This window comes from Asterias amurensis, chromosome 13 (assembly GCF_032118995.1).
Source record: "Asterias amurensis chromosome 13, ASM3211899v1".
NCBI classification, from domain to species: domain Eukaryota; kingdom Metazoa; phylum Echinodermata; class Asteroidea; order Forcipulatida; family Asteriidae; genus Asterias; species Asterias amurensis.
Genome location: NC_092660.1, coordinates 19,831,717 through 19,849,440, shown reverse-complemented (window position 1 = coordinate 19,849,440; position 17,724 = coordinate 19,831,717). Strand labels below are relative to the sequence as shown.

Genomic DNA, 17,724 nt, shown 5'->3' with positions numbered 1-17,724 from the left:
CAGTTGAGGTAAAATCAGTATTATTTTTGAGATACAAATCACAAAAGAAAGAAAAAGTAACAAAGGATGTTTGTGCTTATTTTAAACATTAAAGTGTGCAATTGAATTCAGGCCATATCTTCTTCAAAGTCTTTTGGAAAACAGTTTGCAAGAAAAATTTTCTTGGAGTTATTTATTTTTGACAAATCTAAATTTTGTACGAAGCCACAACTTATTATGCAAACACAAAATTATGATAAGAATTTTTTTCTTCAAATCCATATAATATATTATATTTTTTACATTTTGTACAGTTGTTATTGATTGATTGATCACTGTTATTGGAAAACTCCCCATTGCGCTGTTTCTTTTTGTGACTCGATGAGTCGTGCTGTTATTGCTAATTGAAGGATCGTGGAACAGTTTGGTTGCATCTTCTTGGCTATTTGTATATATATAGCAGCAATTTTAATTTGTTAAGAGATGGTTTGCAAAATGTTGGCGTGCAAACTGCTGGGTGTTGTTGGTATATTTATAATGGCAGACTACGCTGCCGTAGATGGGCGGTGTTGGAAGAAGGCACCCAGCACCAGAGGAACGACCCCCAGCACTGGAGGAACGACCCCAAGCATCGGAGGAACGACCCCTAGCACTGGAGGAATGACCCCCAGCACTGGAGGGACAACCCCAAGCACTGGAGGAACGACACCCAACACTGTAAGGTCGACCCCCAGCATCGGTGGAATGACCCCCAGCACTGGAGGGACAACCCCCACCACCGAAGGGATGGCCCCGAGCACCGTAGCAATGCCGCCATGCCCCCCAACTTGGAGCCAGTGGCAAGAAAAATGCTTCAAGATGCATGATGGCTATGGTACATGGGCAGAGGGCAAGCAGATTTGTGTTGAGTCGGGTGGGGTGATAGCTGTCCCTCAATCTGAAGAAGAACTACAACACCTCCTCAACATGTGCGGTTTCAAGTGGATCTGGATTGGTTGCAGCGACATTCAAACTGAAGGTTTGTACACAATTCTAGAAATGATGTTCAATATATAGTCCTAATAACTATTTTTATTTTATGACAAATTCTGACAACACTTGGCCAAAATGCCACCCAGGTTGAGGGCTACATGAACAAAATCTCAAATATGATCCGATGATGTTCCCCTTGAACTGTGACAGAGTTGGTAGAAAACTATAGGGTAGGGAGTTCCAAAGTACAGCGGCGCGGCATACTATACTATTGAAGGAATAGCACCCTCAAGAGTCTTCTTTCCAATTCTGAAAACTGTGAGTCCGTTGATCTTTTGAAAAAGTCTTTTACAACAATTTGTTGAACCGGTAAGTATCATGAGGTTTTTTTTTCTGATTGACTCTTATCAGATACCTGGGTGTGTCTGAATGGTGAAGGTACTATTGACAAGCAGGACAAGAGATGGGCTTATGGTGAGCCAGATGGTCGTGGGGGCCTAGACGAAGATTGCGCCGCGGCAGTTGATGTGTATGGCTGGCATGACAGGGAATGTGATAGTGGATACATCTCCATAATATGTGAACGTCCCGTAGCTCTGTAGCTCCTGTGAAGGGTTGCTTAAAGGCAGTGGACACTATTGGTAATTACTCAAAATAATTATTAGCATAAAACACTACTTGGTAACTAGTAATGGGGAGCTGTTGATAGTATAAAACATTGTGAGAAACGGCTCCCTCTGAAGTAACGTAGTTTTCGAGAAAGAAGTATTTTTTTACGAATTTGATTTCAAGACCTCAGATTTAGAACTTGAGGTCTCGAAATCAATCATCTGAAAGCACCCAACTTCGTGTGACAAGGGTGTTTTTTCTTTCATTATTATCTCGCAACTTTGATGACCGATTGAGCTCAAATTTTTACAGGTTTGTTATTTTACGCATATGTTGAGATACACCAAGTGAGAAGACTGGTCTTTGACAATTACCAATAGTGTCCAGTGTCTTTAAAATACAGACCATGAAAGTCTGGCGACGAATAAGGTCACTACTGAGCTTTCTGGCATAGATTTTGTTTTAATAATAATTTCATGATTGTGTAAAAAATAACTGTAATTGTTTAAAAGTTCACATTCAGTACAGTTCAGTTCAGCTCAGTTTAAAAGCAGAATGATGACGTCATTGTTAAAGTGTTTCAACTAGAAGGAAATTGTCAAATGAAAGGGTTTTTTTATGATCGTTTTTTTCTTTCTAGTTGACCAGGGTAAGAACTTAAATTTCAAAACTATAGAAAAGTCACCTTTGGAAGCTCAAAAAGCTTTGCAAATATTTGTACTGATCTTTTTGGAAAAACTCTTTTCTCCGGCTGCCGTCTTAAAACATTCGTTATTGAAAAGGAATTTCATGACTTAATACAACCTTTATAGAAACACTACAAAAGATGTAATATGCTTTCCCTGTACGCTGTTTACTGAAAAACTGGCCTCTTTCGATAAGATATACAATTTTGTTCAACTTACGATTGATTCATAACTGTTTGAAATAATAAAGAAATTCTGGTGTTTAAAGAGCTGCTAATTTTACAAAAAGGTTTTCTTTTTGGTTTGTTCGATGGTAACGTTGTCTAATTATTCAGAGTAGTAGGTTATGGGGTGGAACGGTATTGCCCCGCGTTGGGTATCTGTTTTGCAAACCCAAAAAGAGTTTGTAGTTATAGGGCAACCGTAATTGTTCATTATTTTCAGAGAGTTTCGATACAACCTAGGAGCGGCGTCTTAAAGCCATTGGACCCTTTCGGTAAACAGTATTGTCCAAGGCCCACACTTCGTGTATCACAACTTCTATATCAAATAACAAACCTGTGAAAATTTGGACTTAATCGGTCATCGGAGTCGGGAGAAAATAACGGGAAAACCCACCCTTGTATCCGCGCGTTTCGCCGTGTCATGACATGTGTTTAAAATAAATCTGTAATTCTCGTTAACGAGAATTGATATTGTTTTACTGTTTTCTCAAAAAGTAAAGCATTTCATGGAATAATATTTCAAGAGAAGTATTTCACCACTACCTTCTGTAAACCCTGTAAGTTATTTGTAAATCTGTGAACTTTTTTTTTTTTTTTTCTGTACCGAAAGGGTCCAATGGCTTTAAGGGGATGTGAGTTTCTTTTGAAACTGTCAGACTTTACCTCCTCCACCAAAGAAGAAAGAGGATATCAAATTTGTGTTCAGCAATCAAGTTAACAAAAAGAAGAAAAAAGGTGTTGCTTTTTAACATTTTACCTTTGCACCGATGTCTGCTAGCGCTGTATACTCAGTACTTTCAGGAGTTCGGTGAAAAAATCACAGGCATATTACTTGGTTGGGATTCAAACCCTCGACCTTTGCCATTCTATGCCTGTGACACAAGCATGTGACTGAAGAAAAACAATCTCTTATTACACAGAGACCCTTTAATCATGGAGGTAGATAGGGATACCAAATTAAGGGAGGGGGGGGGGGAGATGTAGGGCAACCAGGAAGCAACACCATCCCCTCATCTCAGTACAGTGCGATTTCAACCATGGAGGTTTCAACAATGCTATTTTAGTTTCAAGTGGACATGTAGACAGGCGGACCTCGTTTACCTTGCCATCCCTTAATCTAATGTGACATGCACACTCTACTGCTGTCACATTTCCTTTTTGAAAGAAATGTGGGCCAAGCGATGCTATCAAAATGGCCACAGGCAAACAACTTGATAATTTGTTTTTCTCCATTGTTTGTCTTCTAGAGAAGAAGGGAGGTGGGGTAGGGAGGTTGAAAAGGGCTGTCACATTTTAATCAATGGTCGCCAACAAAAGATATCACAAACATGTCTACAGGCACACCACTTGTCTCTTGGGGAAGGCCTAAAAGACTGCCACATTTCATTATCAATACAATGGCACAAGAGATTAAATGACAATTGCCATATGCCACTGAAAAAACAAATATATACTTCTGCCTAGTTTTTCATTTAACTTTCTAGCCGGTGACTGCTCTATATTCTTTTACTACCCCTATGTTCTGACAACCCTAAGTTCTGACAACCCTAAGTTCTGACAACCCCTCGTAATAAACACATTAGGGGTAGGGTTTGGTTTACTTTTGTTACCCCTGACCCGCATGATTTGTCCTTGTTTATTATCCCTTCTGGTTGTCGTTCCCATTTGGTTCTGTTCTCCTCCTCCCGCCCTCCGCCGCCCTCTTATTGTGTTTATTTTTGGTTTTGTTTTCTTTTTCAAATAATTTATTTAAGTTAATTTAATTTAACCTTATTTATTCTTTTATTTAATTCTGTATGTATTTTCCTTATTTCTTGTTTTTTACGATTTTTTTTCTTTTCCCGTTTATGTTCTGTCTTGTGCTATTGTAACTTGTTTGTTGTACCTTGTAATAATAATAATAATAATAATAATAATAATAATAATAATAATAATAATAATAATAATAATAATAATAATAATAATAATAATAATAATAATAATAATAATAATAATAATAATAATAATAATAATAATAATAATAATAATAACAGGAAAATACACTAGGCATGGCTCGAATTTGGGATAAAATACCACAAGACAGCAGGGCATGTAGCTTGAACTTTGACCGGACCAGAACATATTTTAAAATACCAAAATCTAAACGACTGAAGAAAAAACTTTCTACAAACTTTAGTTTATCATGTGAACTGCTTGGATTTAAATCTCATTTGTTTAATGGATAAGAATATTTTGATACCCAATCAGAATTGAAAAATATAGATCAGACTTGGTCAACATTTGAACAACATTAATGTTAGTTAGGTATTATTAAGGGAATCAATGTGTGTTGATCACACAAACATAAACACTGTCTGCAGGTATTTTGTCAGCTCTATACCAATCCAGGCCTGATTTTGGCCTTGGTGCCCATTCAAAGGTTTCTTAGCCCAATGGAAGTGCCCTTTCAAAACGAAAATGGCATTGCCAATAACCCAAAAAGTGGAATTTATCCTGGCAGTGCCCTATATTTGGTATAACAAGAACCAGTCTTTCTGGTAAAAAGAACACTGCCTAGGGGGACTGGTCACTTGTTGTGGTCAACAAGCATGACCTGAGTGACTGCCATGGACTGACTGACCGTCTAGCCAAGATGAGTGCCCTGATATAAATCCACCAGCTATCCCTAGCAGTTTCATTTAACATCCCCTGAAGGTATCTGGTGTGCAGCAGGTGGTTTGTTATTAAACCATATGTGACAAAATTTGACAGCTTGACATAGTTTCAAAGTCGTTTCACTTTTTGGCTGAAGATTTTTATTTGTTATAAATTAGAGCTTTAATAAAAAAAAAGAGCCTTAAGTTGGGGTTGAACAAATAGAAAATTACTTGAGCAGTACTTGAAGTTGTGACCTCCAGATTAATGTGCTGCCACTCTACCACTGAGATATTTTTAAATATACTCAAAATAGTTTAGAGCGGACGATTTGCTACATATAAATCATTAAAAAATATTGAAACAAATCTCCAAATTATTTCGCTCGAAATCATTTTGAACACTTGTTATGTGCACTCAAAATAAAGTCTTATCTAACAGCCTCATGCTCTCGCTCCTGTCTTGTACATAGTTAATTCCTAGTTATTAAATTTATTATTTGCTTTTAGATTATATTGGGTTCTTTTTATATAATTTAATGCACTTTAGATTTGTTAAATTTCAATGTTCTGTTTAATTCTCACAATTGTTTTTTTTTGTTTTGTTTTTCAACAAGAGTATGGAATAAACGTTTATTGAATTGAAAGTATTGCAAAGCTACTCTCATGCCTAAATGTAATGTAAAGCAGGTCAAAATCTTTGTTCATTAATTCAATCTCACTCCAACCTGAAATCTCTATTAATGGTAGAGATAATGTTGTTACATGAAATAACAATTCAAATGAGTGTTTCATAGTGTCTTCCATTTCTTGTTGATGTTTGGTACAGAGGGGGAGGGTGGTAATAGTGACACATTTCTTGGAGGGGGGTAGAGCTACAAGCTTCTTGGGGGGGGGGGGGCGCTGGGGCGAGGGGGGTCGCCTAACACCAACAACACTCACTTGCCACCCACCCAGGGTAGTCAAGAGTCCTGTGACTGGATTGATTTTGTAGATACTGGACGCCATCAAGCCCACAGGCCAAGACCATGTCAGAGTCACTTATGGACCGTCTCAATGGATTCACTTGTTATTGTGTTCACAAGCACAGGACTGCCACCACATACTAAGCGATGTATAAATGGTAAAACATACACGTTTATCGAAATCTGAAGTTACACAAAATAAGAGTAAAGCCCGCTTCATACTTCATGCGAAGCGAATTTTACATAAATTTGACATCACAACCCTCCTTTCACAGCGATATTCGCAAGTGAGTTGAGCAAAGTTGAACTGCTGCGAATAATTTGTTGCGAATTTGTGACGTCAACATTCGTATCGCATTCGCATTCGCAGGAAGTATGAACCGGGCTTACCAGTGGCACATGTATCATTATGAACATTTGTTTGCACCTTTAAGCATGGTCTACAGTTTGGAGCAAACACCACTTTAAAATAGACCTTATAAATGTACACATGGTCATGTGGGCAGGGCCCCCTCACCTGGAGGTCAAAAAGAGGCTGTTGATTGGCCATCCTGAGTGCCGGCGTGCGTAAAAAATCTGTGCGTTTTTTATTGTTTCATCATTGGTTACCTATGAGATGGTAATTGATTTGTGATCAATATTTTGTGATCAATATAAAATGTATCTGCTAAGCACACTTGTATATGCTTAACAAACTTTTCAGCTCTAGTCTTAGCAGGGTTGAAGAACCCCAGCTCTGTGTCTCCACAAGTCAATGCGCCCTATAGCTTTATCCCCACTGACAAGCTCAATTTACCATGGGGCCGTCCTAACACTAGCATCAGCAGGTAGTTCCTGCGTAAACCAATTGTACGTCAGGACTAATTTACTCAGTACTCAAGTTGAGCCGAACAAAAACAGTGACGGCACCTGTGGACAATTTCACTTCCTTCTAGCAACCCCCCCCCCTCCTTTTCAGAGTCCTTATGAGGGCTGTTTTTTAGCAGGTATTCCCCTTGTATCATCTTCAGACTGGGTGTCTCGCTGACTAAACCCATTGTATCAGCGAGAAAAGGGGTGAGGTGGGGGGGGGTAGAGCGTAGAGTAAGGACAGAAGAATAAATTTGGTTGTAATTGTATGCATACTTGAGGTGAACAATCTTTAGTACCCAAATTGAAATATGGTTCACCGTTGATCAATACACTACAAATTGTACACCATAGTGTTAGCCAGAGTGTCTTTTGGACACCCTGTTTTTATATTGTACACCAATGTATTGTAAGTGAACAATCTGGACACCCAGTTTTTAAGTTTCCAGCAAAAATGTTGACATCCTTTTACCAACTCATGGCTAAACTCATGAACACACATTGCACATTTGTACCTCAACTCATACATTTGTTACGCCCTCTATTGGAAACTTTCTGTTCAGGGTCGGGGCAAGACTCACATGTAGAAAGATTGGGACGCCTGTCTTTAATGATAAAGACAGGCTTCATTTTTACATATTCAATGGTTTAAAGGGAAGGTATTTGTTGGTAATCATTCTTGAAACTAATGGCAATATCAAATGTTTTGGTTAGAAGCCTACAGAAGCTTTCGATAGTATAAAGCATTTTGAGAAACCTTTCACTTTGAAGTAGAATGTGGTTTGTAGAAAGATATCCTTCCCTGTCCTTCCATCCACCTACAATGACCAGGACTTAGCAAATGAGTTCCAGAAATTCTTTGTCACCAAGACTTCAGACATCCGCTCATCATTTTCATCAGTCCCTTACAACGTACCGCAGACATTGCCACATCTTCAACCAGAGTGTAGACTATCTGTGTTTGAGCCTGCCACTGTTGCTGAGATTCAAAGGGTTATTATGAAATCTCCTTCAAAATCCTGTGAGCTGGATCCAGTATCAACATCCATGATAAAGCAAAACATTGATATATTTGTACCCTACATCACTAAGCTTGTAAACGAATCTCTCAGTTCCGGTTGTTTCCCCGATAGCCTCAAAGTTTCCTACATCAGGCCGCTCATCAAGAAACCAAACCTGGACAAGGAGATATTCAAAAACTACAGACCGGTTGCAAACTTAAAATATCTTGGAAAAGTCATCGAACGAGTAGTGTCATCACGTATTTCTGATCACATTCATACTTTCAACCTGTCCGACGTGTTCCAGTCAGCATACAAGCCTTTCCATGGGACCGAGGCTGCACTAGTCCGTGTGAGCAACGATATTCTCTCTTCTATGGACAATGGTAACCTTACAGCACTAGTCCTGCTAGACTTGAGTGCTGCTTTTGACACTGTTGATCATAACATCCTTCTCTCTCGGCTCCAGAATCACCTTGGCATAGAGGACACAGCCCTAGCATGGTGCAAATCGTATCTCCACAACAGAACTCAGCATGTATGTATTGGCACTGCGATATCCGACCCTGTTGTTTTGAACTACTCTGTGCCACAGGGGTCGGTACTCGGCCCGCAGTGGTTTACGCTGTACACTTTACCGATTCGTGACATCATCCTCAAGTTTAATCTGAATTACCATGTGTACGCAGACGACACTCAGCTATACATCACGTTTAAATCTTCTCAAGAAAACGCCAATGCATCTATTGCAAGACTTGAGAAATGCATCCAAGAGATTCGACGTTGGACACAACAAAACTTCCTGAAGTTAAATGATGATAAGACAGAGTTCCTTTTATTTGGGTCACGTCAACAGTTAACTAAGGTTTCAGTGCCATACATCTCCATCGGTGATGCTCGGATAGCTCCGTCGCTGAAAGCTCGGAACTTAGGGGTTATTTTTGATTCATCGATGACACTTCAGCCACACATCAACAACATTGTTCGTTTATCATCATATCACATCAGGAATATAGGTAAGATTCGCAAGTACTTGGACAAAAGTGCCACTGAAAAGGTCATTCACGCATTTGTTACTTCTCGTCTTGACAACGGCAATGCTCTTCTCTACAGTCTTCCTAACAACCAGATTTCCCGACTTCAACGGCTCCAAAATACTGCTGCTCGCATTGTGACACTGTCTAGAAAATCCTGTTCTATCACCCCCATTCTGAAACAACTACACTGGCTCCCTATCTCTCAACGAATCATCTTCAAGCTGATGCTCATTGTCCACAAAGCTCTAAATGGCAAGGCTCCCCACTATATTTCTGAACTGCTTCAAGTTTACACTCCTTCAAGGAATCTTCGATCAAGTTCCATGCTTCTCCTCATTGAACCCAAGCCTCGACACTCATGGGGTGACAGGTCTTTTTCTGTAGCCGCGCCACGCATCTGGAACTCTCTACCACTTAATCTTCGATCTTGTCTTTGTACCGCAAAATTCAAGTCTCTTCTCAAAACTTATTCTCCAGAAGACGATCAGAGCATACTGATCGAAACGTCGAGTTAACCCAACGGTTCTTTTCAGAACCACCCCAACTCATTTAGAGATTGTTAATACATGGTGTTACCGCAAACTCTTCTATATCTTATCTCCACCATGCAAAGTTTCAAATCCTACCTAAAACTTATCTTATGTCACAGGTTTTCAATGACTAATTTTGTTGTGTCTGTTTTTCTTTGTGTTGTGTTTTTGTTTTGTTTTGTTTTGGTTTACTGCGCCTTGAACACCCAGCAGGGTGGATATGTGCGCATTACAAGTCTTATTATTATTATTATTATTAGATATTTCAGTTTTTATGCTAAAAAATTGAACATTTGAACCATTACAACCAACTAAATTTCTGTATATTTATTATGCGGACAATAAAACATTCTAATTATACTTCTAAATCTAATTACTGCAGTAACATTTCGCAGATTGTATATTCCCATTAGGGATTATTCTTCCTGCGTGGACATATTCACTCTGAATTTTCGGAGATATCAAAAACATGACCTTTTAAAATGAAATGTTCACATATTAGTTTGATTGTATCCACTTATGATTCCAAAAACCCAAAAGCAGTTATGCTCTGTATGCACAATGCTTCATCAACATCAAAGATTCATCAAATGTAGTGATGTCACATGAACTAAGGTCAAATAACTTGTACAAATATTTTATCTACTTACAGGTGATCCTGTGAAAACGTCATCCAAATTTAGATGATCATTTTCACTTTCTAAGGCTTGTATAATTACAAAATACTATTAATTTCCTGTTTTCATGAATGAGAGACACTTTTAGACTGAAATCGTTGCCACTTATAATTGATTCGCTGACCGATTTTATGGAGTCCAAAATTATGTACACATATCACATGCATTTCATAGATACAAATGTATTAACTTTAATGTGAGGATATTGTACATTTCCAGTTAAGAGGAAAGGATGAAATTTGTTTTGCATGAAGACCGTGTTCAGAAGTCATTATTATTGAACTTTGAAGGTCACTTCACGCATGTAGGGCCTACTTCATAACAACTTGATGCTAAATGAAATTTTCCATCACAGATTTGTTTGGCTCCAAAACATGAGATTTTTGTTCAAATTCAACAGGAAAAAAACATGTTTTGTAACACTAACAATGAGTGGTATTGTAAGCCCTAAACTCAACTACCACTACCAGTGTATATTTTTTAATTTCAGGCTCCAAGGAATGAAGCTCCTTCCAAACTTAGCCACCCATTTCAACGCCTCATTATCTTGTGTAACATAATATGGACAGGACTTTTTTCAGTGGTGTGGTGGGGTTTGGACTGTGGCTTTTCAGCAGCGAAAGCAGGAGGGCTGGCTTTTTGACAGGGGAGGGGGGTTATGCTTTACTGTTCACATTGCTTTATAATGATGTATCGCCTATTTTATGTTTTTGTACTGGCATCAGCAGTTGCTTGTTCCAAATTGGTTAACTTTACTGAGTTTTGTAAAAGCTCCTAGGTCTAGCACCCTCTGGAGCATCTCACTATGATCACTGTCTAACCTTCCCTCTTCAGAATGTAACCATATTATATATGGCATTTATGGTATTTCATTTACTCTGTCTAGTGTTGAGCTTGAGTCAACCCCACAGGGAATTGAACTCTGGTCCTGTGATTGAGAGTCAAGTGCTCAACCATCTGATGCATTCCAGATAACTAGAAAGCTCAAAATACCTCATTACACACAAATTCCTTGCTGTAATTGCGTATTGCTTTTTGGGGATATTACACAATTTGCAGTGTAATTCTTATATTGATCCTTTATCACACCCCTAGTGGCGTATCAAAGAGCTCGGTATGTTTTTCGCAAGGTACAAAATGTATGTGGAGCTGAAGTATGAGACCTATTCCTTTATAGCATCAAGTAACGATTTACAAGGTGCTGTGGCATAGTTTGCTGCTTATCAGACCTGGGGTAGATTTCACAAAGAGTTAGGACTCATCTTATCTGGAGTTAGAATTAATCTTAAGGTCTGCATGCTACAGTGCAGGGTTGGGACTAGCCTAAGTCCTAAGATTAGTCTTAAGTTAGGAAAAGTTTTGTGAAATCGACGGCAGGAACAGCAAGGCAAACCCCTTCTCCTAAACATAAGTGTACATGTACATGTTTATCTTTATCGTCTGTTCACAGTATTGAATCATATAGAATCAGACAGTGATGAAAGACCAAGTTGTTACCCAAGGGTAGTATGAGCAGAATGTTTTGAATCATCACAAGCCAGTTGGCCTAACCCCAGCTGGGTCTTGGAAATGTTCCCAGAACGACCCTGGACAAGAAACAGCTCTCTACTCAAATCGATGTTCAGACCTTCTTGATGTAGCCATCTTTGGGGGTTTTCTTTCATGCAAATCAAAAGATTGAGGCTTAGTAACACAGAATTACAAGGATTTACATGCCTTCAAAACTCTAGCATAGACAATCCATGGAAGTGCCCTTTACAAAATAAAAATTGGCCTTGCCCTCTCAAAGATGAAATTCCAGAAGATGAAATTAATATTATCGCCCATTTCAAAACCAAATACGCTTGAGACAATATTAACACTATGAAATCACAGCTATGTTTTTGCTTCAAATTTTTTGCAGGAGTTGAGCTAGCAATTTGTGACATCAAAATTAGATTGCCCATTTGCATTCCCATTCACAGGAAGCATGAACCTGGCTTAAGGGTGTCCCTCAAACTATAAATCAACACAATCCCAAGACACTCTTTCACTCTCTGGTCTTGTTTCTCTCAAATCTCTGATCCAAGCGCTTAAAACCAATTAAAATGTTATTTCCTGGTCATTTAACCCGAGGATTACCCATCAAATCTATCCAAATCCACCTTGCTTATTCCTATCATCCCTCCAAACCGAATACTTTACGTGATCCACTTAACCATCCACTAATCCTGAAGCTTGTTTTCTCTCCCCGGTTGTAACATTTGGTTACCAGTGATTGCGATTCTCAAGGTTAGAACCCAGGAAAGTTTTACCCAAGTATTTTCAGAGACTTATCCGGTGCGCTTGTGGGGCTATACTTTTAAGTGGCAGGGTGGAATATTGCGTGTGTCGTTCCAGGAAGTTGTGTGTTACAAGTGGCTTACTACTGGGAGGGGAAGAGAGGCTTTAATATTTGGGTTCAATCACCCCTGATATGAAATTGATTGATAATCAGGTAGGAAAATACGTGTATGGAGAGCTTGAGGGATAACTGTTAAGCCTCTCTCTACCCATCCTCTCTTATATACACAGTCTCCAAATGTTAAAGGGAAGGGATACCTTTGGTAACTAGTCTTATTGGGTAAGAAGCACTTCGGTGTATGGGTCAAAAACCAAAATTAATATTCTTTATCCCCGATGCAAATTTAACATCTATTATATCGTTGCGGTACCCGCTGCCAAAACATAGGATTCGAACTGCCTCTAGCTGCCGGGCAACCTCGGTAGTCTAGTTGGTAAGACACTGCTCTAGAATTGCAAGGGTCGTGGGTTCGAATCCCACCCGAGTTATATGCCTGTGATATTTTTTCATAGGACTCGGGAAAGTACTGAGTATACAGTGCTAACACACATCGGTGTATGGGTAAAAAAAACAAAATTAATATTCTTTATCCCCGATGCAAATTTAACATCTATTATAAGCACTACGTTGATGTATAACAAACTGAGAAAAAATATCTGTCAAAGAAATTGGGTTTTTTTAGAGAGTGGGATTAAAAAATATTTCAATCTGAGAAATGGCTGTGCTAGATAAGAATGCTGGTTTATAAGAAAACTTATAAATAAAGATAAAATAAAAGTTATCGCCTGTGTTTCAGCTGACTAACAATGTACATAAATTGATGAGAAAAAAGGGAAAGACTGTCAAGACTTTACATGTTCTGTTAAGAATGTCAAATCCATGCAAATGCATCTCCGGTCGCAGCACTCACAAACATTCACCATAGGAATTTGAACCTCCAAAGTCACCCAAAGGCAATCTTTATTTGACATTCTGTACCCAGCAGAAACGTGTTTGTGTGACAACAAGATAAATTTGTCCTAAAACAAGAACCTCACACATAAATGCTTTCTTTTCCCAATGTTAAATAACAGCATTTCATTCTGTCCAAAGACCCCAGTAATCATGCTATACAAACAAATGTCTGTAAAAGTTGAATTACGTAAGCCCCTAAACAAGGATTTCATCAATTAAACTTTGGAACCTCTTAAATCATAAGATCCTGTGATATAAAATGACAATTTTGTTGTTTTTTCCTTTCAAATGGTATTTGTTTCCTCTAATAGTCTACAATGTCCCTCTACTTCCCCTTCCTAAAACATGCACCACATTTGGGACTGGTGTCGCCATCCTCACTTACCGTTTCCTGAAAGTGTCATCGACAATTACTTCAAGTATTTATCTTTTATGTTTTCATGAACTCAAATGGTTCCCTTTCCATTGGTCATCACCCCCCATGATGCCCCCTTTCACTTCTTACCAAGGACCCATGATGAAAGGGTGCACCAACCACACAACTGAAGTTACCTTCAATACTAAAGTCTGAGTGCTCTACCATTGTCTAAAATGACCAACTACCTGTAGACTTGTCCTCATGGCCTCATTGCACATCCTAACCTTTTCAGTGACTATCCAGCCTGACCATAGCTGGCTGTGTCACCAGTCACAGGCCACATTTTTCACTGGTCTACAGTACTTGCAACCATATGGAGTTGGAAGTCTCATTCCTTAACCTGACTGGGCAATAGAAGAAGCCATCCTTTCGCGCAATATGGCTGCTGCGCAAAAGTGAATCAAACAATAGTGATCGCGCGTTTGATTTCCATGAGACCTGAACTCTGCATGACAAACTTCAGAGATATAAGTTCATGTACAAAATTTGAATAGTTATTGAAATTGAACAAGGAACTTGAGTAAGCCTAGATATTTATAAATCAAGTGAACAAGTTGCCCAAAGGCAATCATTTGGCACACAGGGCGATTCAAAAACGAGTTGTTTAGGGGCTCTTTCTAGGCCATTGGTAAAGTGTAGGGATCGCAAAAATGTGGAGCATGAATTTGTCATCAAATTGGGTAATTTTTGGAAATGGAAGAGATAATCTTGTAGAGTCCTATACTAAGTTAACAAAATTGTGCAGACTATTCCATCTCATCAAACAACGTTGTGACGATGATTGTGCAAATGTAGTTGTAATTACCTTTCCTGCCAATAGGGGGCGCTATCTAGAGACATTTCAACTCAACATGATTGTCCAATGCACAAGACTTGAACAGTGTAGCATCTCAAAGTCTGACATTTATAACACATGGTAACGTCATGTCAGAAAGATTACAGGAAGCAGTGACCCAAGCAGTGAACCGTCAACACTACTGTAGAAAAGTCTTGTAAATTCTATCTGGCATTGCCTTTGGGATTTACTCTGTCTAAAACGGAAGTTGTCTTTCAATTCCACAGTAAACAATTGCCTTACTACCCAACAAACATCATGACAGTGCAAGTCAAGAAAATCATTGCGAATGTGACCAAAACAAACCTTTCGAAAAATACCCGCACATTTGGGCAAGGTTAATTTTCTTTTTTTTTTACCTGTTCCATGCTCTAACCTAATTAAGTTTATACCAGTTATACCATATGGTTATACTCACAACTTAGGGTTCACCACACAACCCTGCATGCATGCTAACAAATCAAACTTGTAGCTCCAGAGCACCTTGCAGTATGTCAACAAAACTGCACAGGTCAAATAGAGGTCTTGAAAGCTCATAACAAGATCTACTTCAACAACATCACCTGGACATCAAGCTAATCCGCATCACCGGTGCAGTAAATGAGCAGCATGCAGCATCACAGTCCAGCATTCTCCAGAAGACGATCAAAACATACTGATCCGAGTGTCGAGTCGAAAACCTACATTTTTTTTTCAGAACCGTGCACCCCAACTCATATAGAGACTATCCATACATGGTGCTACCGCCAACCTTACTTAATCCTAATTCCACCTTGCAAAGTTTCAAATCCTACTAATCACTATGTTGTTGTCCCATTGCAGCACTTCTTGTTTACAGCAAATGTCCAAATCTTCTCTCAATAAGGTTGGAAAGCCTTCTACCTAATCATTGACAGACTTGAACATGAAAAGAACTTTTACAGACTCCAGTGTCCAACCCCTTTACTCTCTTGGTCCAACATATGTCTGTATGATTCACCACTATAGTCATCATAACTGATATATCAAGAGCTGAAAGCTTTGTGATGGATCCATAACCTTGAGAGAGACCCCCTGTTGTTTCTACAATTGCGTGAATTAAACCCTTTGAAGGCAAGGTACAAACCACAGGCCTTTGGGTCATCCAATAAAGACCATAACAGTTTTAGCAGGGCCAACTTTAACAGAGCTGCTTTTAAGCTGAAAATATTGCTTATCAATTTCCTGCTAAGTACAAATGGGCAGGATACCGGTCACAAATTGTACATGTGACATGGTAGTTTGGCTGGTAACCTTGTTATGGCTTATTGTGCTTAGCTACTTTGGTTGGACCCTGGTGGTACAACTCCAAAGTATTCACCCCTTTGGCTGACAGCGTTGGTCCCCAAAAAGCTCACATTAAGCCATGAGAATATTCCTTCTCAGGGGGAACGAATTTGTCCACTATTTTTGCAAAATAGCAAAACATTTTAGGCTGAACTAGTTCACACTATATGCTAACATTGATAGCAAATTGGTGATTTTTGAGTAGCAATTGGTTTATTTATGTAGCATTTTGCTCTCTGCTATAAGGGAAATCGTTGACTGCTTCTCCTGAAAGCACCTCTGGACAGCTGAGTTTTTACAAACATTTAAAACCACCTTTGAATTGTTCAGTTATCATCCATGCAGGAATTCAGTAGACTGCAAAATGGCATCCAGTCAAAAGAGGTGTCATTGTGTTGGCCTTGTACCATTCAGCCCCAATACCTGACCTCAATTTCTTCCCTTTCCAAACACAATACCATCCATACGCACAGCCTCTCAACAAACTCTACAGAAAATAACTGTTCCTTTTTTTCTCAACAGTTGTTTTTTGTTGAATATCACACAATACCATCCATAAACATGGACTCCTGATACACTGCACAGACAATAACTGTTTATTTTTAATGTTTGATGCAACTGTCTGTTCGTTACAATGAATATCACACTGGTTTGTTTGTTTTAGGTCTGCCTACCTTTTTTTCCTTAGTTGAGGTGTTGTCCGCCCTGAGGATGATGGAACCTTTTCTGCAGTGAACTCTTCCCGAAATTCCTGCGGTTGAACATAAACAGACAACACAGGTCACATCATTGCAAAAAAATGTCCTTTTTATATTTAAAAGGGGGTTATACCTTTGGTAATGACTCCAAGAATTAATGACCATAAAATCTAAATCTTACTTGGTATGAAGCACAGCAGCACACAACCTTAGGGCTCCAAGCAAGGTCTAGTTCAGTTTTGTGATTGACACGTACATTCGTCAAAGATGGAGTCTTATAATCTGTTTTTACCCCTAGACCACTGTACAGTATACTCAGTATCTTCACGAGTTCTGTGCAAAAAAATCCAGAAGCGAATCACTAGAGTGGTACTAGTACCATGACGTTTAAAATTAAAGGAGGTTTTAACTGCTCATTGGTTTTTACAAAATCTGTTCAGGGTTTTCTTTACAAAAGCAACGATGCATTAATAAGCCCTACAGTACTGTTTTTATGGCTGTCATTTCCAATGGTATTTTATTTAATGATACAAAAAGAGTGATTATAACTTATAAATTAAAAAATTATACTACCAAAAACATAAGTTTTTTAACGATTTTTCACTTAAAAGATTCAATACCAAATTTAAAAGGTATATACAAATGTTCTCTGATTACAAGGAAACTAATAAAATGTTTGTGTACAACAAAACTTTCTGTTTCGCAAGGACATAAATATAAAGCCCAACAAATTAAAGCCCAACAATTGAGCACAATATTGCAGTTGGCATTGTTAACTTGCCCTTGTAGAAATATTTTATCCCCCCGCGCACCCCCCCCCCCCCCCCCCCCCCCGGGCCAAAAGTTAAAGCACTGTTAATAATTCTTTAACAATCTTTTCCAATCCCTGTTAAGCTATTTACTTAAGGAAACTGTGAATTTCTGACTTGCCCACGGGGGACATAAACATTCGGTCGTAATCTGCAATTTTGGTAAAAACCAATCCGCGTTTTTATTCGACAAGGGAAATTATTGGCTCATTTCTATAGA

At 38.8% G+C, this 17,724-nt stretch overlaps 2 protein-coding genes across 3 annotated transcripts in view; one reads left to right on the top strand and one right to left on the bottom strand.

Moving 5' to 3' along the window:
- Positions 1–17,724, bottom strand: part of LOC139946454 (uncharacterized) — a 123,345-nt gene that overhangs the window by 80,278 nt on the left and 25,343 nt on the right. For both annotated transcript variants that reach the window (XM_071944113.1, XM_071944117.1), the window contains exon 3: positions 16,672–16,748. The gene's annotated coding sequence lies outside the window, so the exon portion shown is untranslated. The remainder of the gene's footprint in view (positions 1–16,671; positions 16,749–17,724) is intronic.
- LOC139946324 (snaclec 27-like) lies at positions 517–1,553 on the top strand. The gene is made up of 2 exons (XM_071943948.1): positions 517–997; positions 1,363–1,553. Exons 1-2 carry the CDS (start codon positions 517–519, stop codon positions 1,551–1,553), a joined length of 672 nt encoding a protein of 223 aa, XP_071800049.1.

Excerpts from the sequence above, each read along its gene's own strand:
- LOC139946324 (XM_071943948.1), top strand. The coding sequence starts at position 517 with ATGGCAGACTACGCTGCCGTAGATGGGCGGTGTTGGAAGAAGGCACCC. Across the intron at positions 998-1,362 it reads CAGCGACATTCAAACTGAAG|ATACCTGGGTGTGTCTGAAT; the intron begins GTTTGTACACAA and ends GACTCTTATCAG.